This window comes from Pollicipes pollicipes, unplaced genomic scaffold (genome assembly GCF_011947565.3).
Source record: "Pollicipes pollicipes isolate AB1234 unplaced genomic scaffold, Ppol_2.1 Scaffold_4002;HRSCAF=4701_pilon_pilon_pilon, whole genome shotgun sequence".
NCBI lineage: Eukaryota > Metazoa > Arthropoda > Thecostraca > Pollicipedomorpha > Pollicipedidae > Pollicipes > Pollicipes pollicipes.
Genome location: NW_023596420.1, coordinates 14,740,981 through 14,751,652, shown reverse-complemented (window position 1 = coordinate 14,751,652; position 10,672 = coordinate 14,740,981). Strand labels below are relative to the sequence as shown.

The 10,672-nt window shown below is 61.9% G+C and overlaps 1 protein-coding gene across 1 annotated transcript; it reads right to left on the bottom strand.

The window, feature by feature from the left end:
* Positions 1-623: 623 nt before the first annotated feature.
* Positions 624-9,621, bottom strand: THADA (Thyroid adenoma-associated protein homolog). The gene is made up of 10 exons (XM_037217208.1): positions 9,532-9,621; positions 9,126-9,255; positions 8,109-8,330; positions 6,448-6,690; positions 5,768-5,959; positions 5,054-5,209; positions 4,168-4,255; positions 2,984-3,114; positions 2,278-2,358; positions 624-1,067 (listed from the first exon to the last, which is right to left on the bottom strand). Exons 1-10 carry the CDS (start codon positions 9,615-9,617, stop codon positions 624-626), a joined length of 1,773 nt encoding a protein of 590 aa, XP_037073103.1. The 5' UTR covers positions 9,618-9,621.
* Positions 9,622-10,672: the final 1,051 nt, after the last annotated feature.

Genomic DNA, 10,672 nt, shown 5'->3' with positions numbered 1-10,672 from the left:
AATCGTGTTTGTGAGCGCTGTTTTTCGTGAATGGCATATCTCTGGAACTTTTTTATTGCAAGGGCACTTCTCGGTGAAGTCCGTTTTGACTCCGACCTTTGCAGGAGCTCCAGCTGCATACATTCTCCCGGACGCTGGTTGGCTGCCAGCACGCGTGCATACTCATTTATGGTTCGTTTCGCCTTCTAGGCACTGTTCCAACAGGTATCAAACAAGTTGAGCTGAGCGGACATACCACTGTCCTGTGCTAACGAGAAATGTATTACATTGTCTCGGCAATCCCTAATGTACTTTATTGTCTCGACAATCACTAATGTATTTGTGCAGGCAATCACTAATGTATTGTATTGCCTCGGCAATCGCTGTCATTCCGCTATGCACACATGCCTTCTCTATCGCACCTAAACAACATAAACGGCGTCGCGTTTTCACTAAAGCCATACACAGGACAGACTGAGACCCTGCTCAACGACAGATGCGTCGCATCACGTTCACGAACGGACTCGTCCGTTCGCTTTAAACAGCCATGCACGTGATGACGTGTCGCGCAACACCAACGATGTGTGCCGATCTCTCTGCCATCATTGCAATCGGCACGAGGGGCCGCCGGCGCCGCCGGCCGGTCAAGAGTTGACCACCTCCTCCCAGAGGCCGGGGAAGCAGGGCTCGCGCGCCAGCAGCGCCACGCTCGCCGTCCAGAGCGCGTCGACAGCCGGCTCCAGGAAGAACTCGCGCAGCACGGCGGCCAGCTTCAGGCGGCGGAAGGCGCGCAGGCAGAGGTGGGCGTGGCCGCGCTGCGCCACGCCCGCCGCGCCCAGCGAGAGCGCGCGCAACTCGGCTAGCGCTTGGCGCGCCGCCTCGCGGAGGATGTCCGACAGTTCGAGTTGGTAGTCAGCCGGTAGGTGGCGGACGAGCGCGAGCGGCGCCAGCTCGTGGACAGGGAAGAGCAGCGGCTGTTCAGGCAGCTCGGGCAGCACAGTGAGCAGCGCGTCGGTGGCCGCGCGCACCAGCGCCACGTCCTCAGAGTGGATGTTCATCTCGCCCTTGTCAAACACCCGGTCCGCGTCCTGCCGGGTATCGGGACGCACTCAGCTTCGCCGGGGAACACGCCATCAGGCATCAGACACACTCAGCTTCGCCGGGGAACACGCCGTCAGGCGTCAGACACACTCAGCTTCGCCGGGGAACACGCCGTCAGGCGTCAGACACACTCAGCTTCGCCGGGGAACACGCCGTCAGGCGTCAGACACACTCAGCGTCACCGGGGAACACACCGTCAGGCGTCAGACACACTCAGCTTCGCCGGGGAACACGCCGTCAGGCATCAGACACACTCAGCTTCGCCGGGGAACACGCCGTCAGGCGTCAGACACACTCAGCGTCACCGGGGAACACGCCGTCAGGCGTCAGACACACTCAGCGTCACCGGGGAACACGCCGTCAGGCGTCAGACACACTCAGCTTCGCCGGGGAACACGCCGTCAGGCGTCAGACACACTCAGCTTCGCCGGGGAACACGCCGTCAGGCGTCAGACACACTCAGCTTCGCCGGGGAACACGCCGTCAGGCGTCAGACACACTCAGCGTCGCCGCGGAACACGCAGTCAGGCGTCAGACACACTCAGCGTCACCCGGGAACACTCCGTCAGGCGTCAGACACACTCAGCCTGGCCGCGGAACACGCCGTCAGGCGTCAGACACACTCAGCTTCGCCGGGGAACACGCCGTCAGGCGTCAGACACACTCAGCGTCGCCGCGGAACACGCCGTCAGGCATCAGACACACTCAGCGTCACCGGGGAACACACCGTCAGGCATCAGGCACACTCAGCCTGGCCGCGGAACACGCCGTCAGGCGTCAGAAACACTCAGCTACGCCGCGGAACACGATGTCAGGCGTCAGATACACTCAGCTTCGCCGCGGAACACGATGTCAGGCGTCAGATACACTCAGCTTCGCCGCGGAACACGCCGTCAGGCGTCAGCCACAAGGTTTTTGATGCAAACCACAGGCATGTACACATGCACGCTTACAAATGGGATGAATGTCCAGTGTAACTCTTACAAAAATAAAATACAGCTTTTTGGCTTTTCTATCTAGCTAGCTACCCCAGATTTAGCAGCTTTCCTGGCCGTGGCCGAAATGCCCAAATGTTAATTGAAAGTGTGACAACAACGAATCCAAAGGAGCCCAACCTTACTCTCCGTTCATGGTCGTCCTCCCTCCTCCTGCCATGATGACCTCCGCTGACCGGGCGACAGCGGCCGCCGTGCTCACCTGGAGGCGCCCGATCTGGCCGCCGTCATCCTCGGCGAACGTCCACTCCAGCAGGGCTCGGATGGTGACACGCAGGTCACGCTCCGCCAGCCGGCCGCAGAACGTCGCCAGCGCCCGCTGCAGAGGGCAGCACCGCTCGTCCGTCCAGCTGGCGGCCGGCGCCCGAGGCGGTCAGGGCACGACGCCGATCAACGACCGGGGCGCCGGGGTCACGCACGAATTCCAACGAGGTGGGGGAAGGTCAAGCCAGGCAACTGCAGGCAGCGAGGTCGGAACTGATAAGTATGACAAGGGTCACGTGCACTGCCTTCATTAGTCATAAGCCCTCCACCACAACGGGCTGCATGTAGAGTTGTTGACGTCGTGCCCTTTCCCCTCAGCGGCCGGGCTAGCACTGAGTCACTACACGTCCGGCCGCGTGCCGACCACCCGCGCCCATAGACGAGGCCCCATCGCACCAAAGGGGGAGACCAGGCAACACATGATGAAAGCAAATACAAGTTATAATGGACAGTCGACATTCGGTCATCAGACAGTCGTCAAATTATTTATAGCCCACATGTTCACAAAACGCTTGACAGGTTTCAAAATTATCGCGCTGGCTAGTTCGGTCCATTAATCCTTCGTGCAAAGGGCTGCCGTATCGGGCCAAATGACGTCACAAGCACGTTGCGGTCCGGCCGCCTGCCATCTCCACCGACCTGACGTCGTCAGTGGGGAACAGCTCATCCAGCGGATCCAGAACATCCACGACCTCGGCGGCGCTGTCTCGGATTTCTGCCTCGTCATCCGCCAGCAGCGTCAGCAGAGACTTCCACATGCTCACCTCCTGCGGCACTGCGGGGTCAAGCGGCTCAGAACAGAGCCCGGGTAACGGGCGCTTCCACGTGCTCGTCTCGTGAACGACTGGGAGGTCAACCTAGTATATACATATAAGTATACATCTACACATTATGTGTATCAGGGAAGGGGCAGCAAAAAAAAAAAATACTGGCGTGCTTACCTCTTAAGAGGAAGGAGGAGGGGGAGGAGGCAACCAGCCCAAAACGGCGCTGGAGGGAACTGTGGATCAACCGCCAATGCTGCACACGTTGATAAAATGACAAAATTTATAGGTAATCGATTCACGATGCACAACACACAAGACGAAAACGAAGGCATCTTCTAAGAGCCAGAAGTTGTATTTTACCCCCACACTACGAACGCTGCTCAAAAAAGGAAGCACAGAGACTCGGCACAAATCAGCAGTCCACTGCAATCAGTAGTTCCGTAGCAATCAGCCCTCATCAGTGGTCATCAGTGGAGATCAACAGCTCCGGACCGCTACGCACGCGGGGAGGAGGATGGGAATCGTTCAAAGCTGACCGACGGTTCCGCTGACCAGGGCCGGAGTGCAGTCAGTTACTACTGGTGAAATTAAGTACAATTGCAAATAAAGTACAACTGATACTGGTGAAAGCCACTATAAGTCTGTGTCCACACCCCTTCTCCACATTCAAGACGAAACCATCCAAACATTCCGACTCGCTCGGGCACGCCCGGACTCTACAGACGCGTCGGGCCTATCCAGCCAGGCACGAACTTTAACAACGCTGGACTTATTTACAAGAAAATCCGAACTGATAAAGAAATAAAAGCATACACGCTTTTTTGGTATGATGGGGGGCATTACCCAGCGCCACGAAATAAAAAAAACGCGCTACAAAATGACCCTTCAGTCTCCATCCAAATGCACAGCATTTAGTTCATCTCCGCGCTTCCTCCGCCACCAGACAACCAGTGAGCGAGCAGCTGGCGCCCCGCCGCGGCGTCTGAGCGCCTGAGCGCCTCCCAGCCTCTCACCGGTCAGGCGTCCGGCGGGCCAGCGCAGCGCCGCGCCTGTCGCCTCACACGCCGCCCTCCGCAGGCACAGGCGCCCGTCCACGCGGCAGGCGTGCTCCACCAGCCGGGACCAGGCGTCCAGCACGGCGCCCAGCTCCTGCCGCGGCGGAGGGCACGCGTCACGAGCTCGGAAGACATGTCCACACAGCGACTGGCGGGAACCTTGAGCGCAAGCGCCTGACGCAGCACCTTGCCGCGCGCCGCCGCCGAGGAGGCCGAGTCTCACCTCGGTCCGCGGGTCCAGGTCGTCCAGCACGCTGACGGCCAGGCGGAGGAAAGCAGCGCGCACCTCGTCATGCGCGGCGGCGGCGCGGCGGATGACAGCGGCCGCCGCCTCCTCCTCCTCCTCCTCCTCGCCCGGCCCCGGCGCCGGCGCGGCCAGCCGGCGCACAACCCCGCACACGAGCGGCGGCCAGCCGGCGGCGGCGCCGGCCCGCCGCGCCACGTCCAGCACGGCGGCCAGGCCGGCCGGCGGCAGGTCGGCGGCGCGCAGCCGGCGGAGCAGCGCGGCGGCCGTGGCGTCCAGCCAGGCCGGTACGGGCGCGGCGCGGCCGACAGCCGAGTCGCCGCCCTCGCCCAGCGCGTCCGGCACGGGCGCCGGCCGCGCCACCGGGCTAAGCCGGTCGGTGGCGGCCGGCGCCGCGCCGTCGGTCGCCAGCCACTCGGCAAGTAGCTGCAGGTGGCGCCGCAGCGGCTCGCAGCCGGCCAGCCGCTCCACGTCGACGGCCGCCTCGGCACCGAGCGTCCAGAGCAAGCCGACGGCAGACACCTGAGCCGTCTCGGAGCCGTACAGCGCCGGCGGCGCCGTCAGCAGGCGCGCGGCGGCGGCGCCCAGCGCCGGTGGCGGCGGCGGCGCCGACAGCAGCGCGCCCAGCCGCGCCGCCGCTGCCACGGCGTCGCAGGCGGCCGCCTGCGTCAGCGGGCACCGGTTGGGTGGCGAGAGCAGCGCCCCCAGCAGCAGGCAGCGGTCAGCCACCGGCCGCCAGCGTAGAAGGTCCGGCGGCGTGTAGGCAGACGTCTCCACCACGCAGTGCCGCAGCATGTACAGTACCTGGCGAGGGGCGTCCCGCAGTGATGCCAGCCACACCAACAGTCTTACATTCACACAAGACCCACATGAGATCTGTTACGCTCAAAGAGCAGGACGGTGCGCTGACGCCGTTATGCTGGCGGCCATACCTTACCGCTGATGTCATCCTGACAAGTAAATAATCTGGAAGAACTCGGCATCCAGCCTTATGAACAAGGCCGCCATATTTCCTACTGCCACACACCCGGCCACGTGTAGTCCTGTCCCGCCAAGAGTGCACACAGGCAACACGCATGCGCTAGTTGGCCACCGTAGGACCACTATCTTGACAGAGGCTTTGACTCTGTGGCCCGGTCTGTCCCGGGCCAGAGCTTGACAGGGATTTCGATTAGACAGACGTGACCAGCTCACTTCTCCTGCAGCCCCTCCTCTCGCGACATTACCGGACAATGCCAACATCGACTTGGCTCGTCCTCCACTCGTAACCAGTCCAGCCAGGTCAGCCCCGCTAGCTCGGCAGACCCTCCCTAGCGGCCAGCCCGCCACCAGACTGCCCCTCTGTGCCGGCCCGCTCCGCACCTGCAGCAGGCGGCCATGCAGCAGGTTCTGGTTGCGCAGGCCGTCGCGTTCGATCTCGTCCAGCAGCGCCAGCGTCGCCTCCGGGTAGCTCGAGTATGGCAGCAGCGAGCAGATGGCGCGCGCCGCCAGCAGACGTGCCTGCAGCACCATGGAGGCGGCGGCCGCGCGCAGCGCTGGCAGGAACGCCCGCAGCTGCAGCCCGGCCGCGACCGACAGTCACAAAGACAGCACGGTGCGACGGCCGGCCGCGCAGGCTGTGCACACTGAACGGCGGCTATACAATGGTATGCCTGTACATGCATACGCATATGACATAGAGATCGGCATCAACTGAGAGAAACCAGGGTATACATTGGGCAGCGGCACACGTCTACCCGAGCTCGCACGAGAAAAGCTCTTAGAGACCTTATTGCTGTGGCGAAAGCACAGCCCAGCAACACTATACCACAGTTCGCTACAAAATAGCTTACAAATAAAGAGCCATTACTCCTGCATCACTGCTATTACTAGAAAACACCACACCATTACGGGGTAATACTAACTCGTCCTCATTTGGCCCCACCACAAGTTAATAGCAAGCATGAGCTCAAACAATATCACAAGAGCCACAACGGAACACACCTCCTCGTCCGAGACGTTCTCCCAGTGTCGGGCCACAAGGCCGCCACCCGGCCCCTCACCGGGTACTGCGAGTCGCTGCCCTCAACCGGCGATGGGTAGAGCCGCGCCAGCAGCAGCAGCACGGGGAACGGGTCCCGACTGGCCGCCAGCTCCGCACACAGGAACGGGTAGAGCGCCGGGTAGCGCAGGAAGAACAGCCGGCCCGTCATGCAGTTCTTCTTGGCGAGCGTGTCCCTGCTGCGCTGAACGCCGAACACGCGCGTCACTAGCGCGGCGAAGAGCAGTGACGCAGAGTTACGCTCCTGGGGACACGGCGGTCTGGGTCACAACCCGCTCCTGGAGACGCATGGGGGCGGGTCATATCTCCGCTCCTGGGGACACGGCGGTCTGGGTCACAACCCCGCTCCTGGAGACGCATGGAGAAGGGCCATATCTCCGCTCCTGGGGACACGGCGGTCAGTGTCACAACTCCGCTCCTGGAGACGTAAGGAGAAGGGTTATATCTCCGCTCCTGGGGACACGGCGGTCAGGGTCACAACTCCGCTCCTGGAGACGTAAGGAGAAGGGTTATATCTCCGCTCCTGGGGACACGGCGGTCAGGGTCACAACCCCGCTCCTGGAGACGCATGGGGGCGGGTCATATCTCCGCTCCTGGGGACACGGTGGTCGGGGCCACAACCCCGCTCCTGGAGACGCATGGAGAAGGGTCATATCTCCGCTCCTGGGGACACGGCGGTCAGGGTCACAACTCCGCTTCTGGAGACGCATGGAGAAGGGTCATATCTCCGCTCCCGGAGACACGGTGGTCGGGGCCACAACCCCGCTCCTGGAGACGCATGGAGAAGGGTCATATCTCCGCTCCTGGAGACACGGCGGTCAGGGTCACAGCTCCGCTCCTGGAGACGCATGGAGAAGGGTCATATCTCCGCTCCTGGAGACACGGTGGTCAGGGTCACAACTCCGCTCCTGGACACGCATGGGAAAGGGTCATATCTCCGCTCCTGGGGACACGGCGGTCTGGGCTACAGCACCGCTCCTAGAGACGCAGGGAAGGGTCATATCTCCGCTCCTGGAGACACGGCGGTCAGGGTCACAACTCTGCTCCTGGAGACGCATGGAGAAGGGTCATATCTCCGCTCCTGGGGACACGGCGGTCAGAGTCACAACTCCGTTCCTTGAGACGCATGGGGAAGGGTCATATCTCCGCTCCTGGGGACACGGCGGTCAGGGTTACAGCTCCGCTCCTGGAGACACATGGGGAAGGGTCATATCTCCGCTCCTGGAGACACGACGGTCAGGATCACAACTCCGCTCCTGCAGACGCACAGGGTGGGTTCACAATTTAGCTCCCCCGGGACGCACGGGGAGGTGTCACAACTCAGCTCCCGGGGACGTACGGGGTGGGGTCAGCAGAAACTGCTCGTAGGGGATGGGGACACACGGGGGGATAGCCATAGGAGTTTTGTCTCTGACGATAAAGGTCGTTCAAACACTTGGGTCTCACCAGACACCATGGGGCGTTAATGCCCATCAGTCTTCTCTCCTGGAAACAAGGCTGAAGTGACCATCAGACTGGAAGAACCCTCGAACACCACGCAGCCTTGATCGCACATGCAGCCAATGTCTCCTACGGACACAACACCACGATGCAGGGCAGAACTCTGTCCGCCGAGCAGCCTCCAACGGGGCACCGGGGGCCCGGACAGGGCACGTGACGCACCGCGCACGTGTCGGCCTTGAAGGCCGTCACAGCGGCCATGATGCCGTCGGTCACGTGCGCGCCGACACTCTCGCCGAGCCGGGCGTCACGGAACAGGGCGCGCAGAACGTTCATGGCGTGTACGGACGTCTCGCCGCCCTGCGTCGCCACCTCCAGCAGCGAGCTCATCGAGCGGCTGAAGTACGCCGAGCCGATCACAGATGGCTCTGACGTCAGCAGCGCCTGCAACGAGCGGGTCATTGTCAATGAAAACACGGACAGCGATGAGGGTCTATTAGTCGTAGACGTAAATAGCCCGCAAATTCGTGAAGCTTTCCCATGCGCTAAGAAGTTGACATATAAATAATCTGCTCATTTTGGCTCTGATGCATTAAGCAAATGCAGCCAGCATGCAACTTATGGGTCATGAGCACGCAAAGTAAATAAAATAGAGCATTACCATACGCAAAAGCCATACGCCACAGCTGTAATGTGCTCACACCAGCTCAGGAAAGCGACTGGCACGCTCCGCTCGACAGGGCTCAAGTAATGTGAGCAGGCGCCTGTCCTCGCCACACACGTGTTACGTCGGCGACTGGTTAGGTCAGCCAGTAACTAACAGCGGTCGGTTTCGATCAGCTGCTCGGTCCTAACATCCGAGCGGCCGCCCCAACCGCCTTTTACACGTACGGGTGTGGCGGGGTATGGTGCTATGGAGCAGGGTCAAGGCAAGCTAGCTGTGCAGTATCCAGTGTTCGTTAGGAAGAAGGCGCGCGGCACATTTTCTTCAGCCACAGTTATAACGCTTCCATACCGGCGATGGTCGCACATAGCTGGCCAGGATATTCCCCACTATCACGACCCTTTCCTGAACTGCACAACTCCGAAATCATCCAGCAAGGTCACAGAAGCAGTTGACAATTCGAGCACCTGAGCACAAACCCAATGGCCTAAGCAGCCGACGCGCTCCACAGTACTCAATCGGACGGCATATGACACACCATACGAGCGGCATCAGTGTTAGCGGCGAGTCCACACCTGCATCAGGAAGGGGAGTCCGGCACTGCGGCGGGTGGAGCAGAGCGTCTGTCGTCCCTCCCCCCGGATGTCGGCAACGACCTCGTCCAACCAGCGGCCCGGAGTCTGGTTCAGCTCCGGCAGCGGCGACCTGGGGCGGCGGGGTCGCCGGGTCAAGTCCCCAAACGGCGGCCGGATGTGGCGCCCGGCTCATTCGAGGCCCGTTGACGACCGGCCGCCGGCTGCCAATACGATGGCGAACTCGGGGCTACCGACACAGCGTACAGCGAACGACCGCATGACCCCGGCACAGCACGTCACGAGACCTCAGCGCCCGGCAGACAAACGGTGGCTGCCGGTGCTCAGGGCACACATCTGTGCGTGCCGCCGCCTTCCACGGCGGACTCCCACCTCCACGCCGACCTACTTCCAGAGCGTGTGGCAGACGCGGCTGAAGCCCACGTGCGCCTGCTCGAAGGCGCCGCGGTGCCGTGTCTCGGCCAGCAGCGCCATGAAGTGGCGGCCGACCTGCAACAGCTCGGCCGGCGTCAGCAGGCCGCCGCCACTCTCCGGCGAGGCGGCGGCTGCCACCGGCATCCGCTGGCCGACGTCCGCCAGCAGCAGGCACACCTGTCGGCGACGGCGCGCTGGTTCAGTACCGTCAGTCGAGGAAGGAACACACGCCTGTCGACGACACGAGATCAACACAGACAGCAGCAGTGCACACGCCTGTCACTGGTGGGGGAACCGATGTGTACACATCATCGTAAATATTTGAATAGCACGGAGACAGCTGGAATAGATCGAAGTCTGCGTCTAATCTGCATTGTACACTCCATGAGGCAAAACACACACACGCATATCATTAAGGTTACAGCCATTACATCCATTAGACCTTCACCGGAAGAGCCTGCAATCCTGAAATAACGGGGCATCACCATCCACTCCCGCAATACGTGAAACCTCCTGCCTCACAGCCCCCACGCCAGGCCACAAACTCGTAAGCACGGAGCACAGACCCGGAGAGCACGCCCCACCGCGAGGCGCTGCTCCGCCGCCCACCTCCTTGACGGTGCGCCACGAGCAGATGAGCAGCATCTGGGCAGTGACGCCGAGCGCGCGGTCGGCCTCGGCGGCGGCGGCGGCGGCCGGCGCCAGTGCGCGGCCCAGCGCGGCGCCCAGCCGCATCACCGCCTCCGAATCGCGGTCCATCGGCAGATGCCCTTCCGGCGAGGAGCTGCTCACCACGGGCAGCACAGCGGCCGAGGCGCGCTGGCAGAGCAGCAGCAGCCGGCGGCCCAGGCCGCGCCAGTCGGGCACGCACCTGGCCCGGGCACACAGACATTTATACACATATACATCGGTCACGTCCCGCCGCCCGCTCAGCAGCCGGCACGGCACGTCGCCGGAAGGACAGATGCCGTGCCAGCTGCCAAAACAGGCTGCGACTGGAATGGAAGCTGACAATTGCAGGCATCTTCTGGAATTATGTTCAATTCATTGTGATTCGCGGTCACGGTGCACATGGCTTTACAACTGAAGCTCCGCATAATTGTGCTCAGATGCAG

Bases quoted from the DNA above. Each gene is read 5' to 3' on its own strand.
- THADA (XM_037217208.1), bottom strand. From the start codon at position 9,617: ATGGCGCTGCTGGCCGAGACACGGCACCGCGGCGCCTTCGAGCAGGCG. The intron at 6,691-8,108 runs GTGCGTCACGTG...CCGTGTCCCCAG, and splicing joins TCAAGGCCGACACGTGCGCG to GAGCGTAACTCTGCGTCACT. The intron at 1,068-2,277 runs GTGAGCACGGCG...GATACCCGGCAG, and splicing joins GCCAGATCGGGCGCCTCCAG to GACGCGGACCGGGTGTTTGA.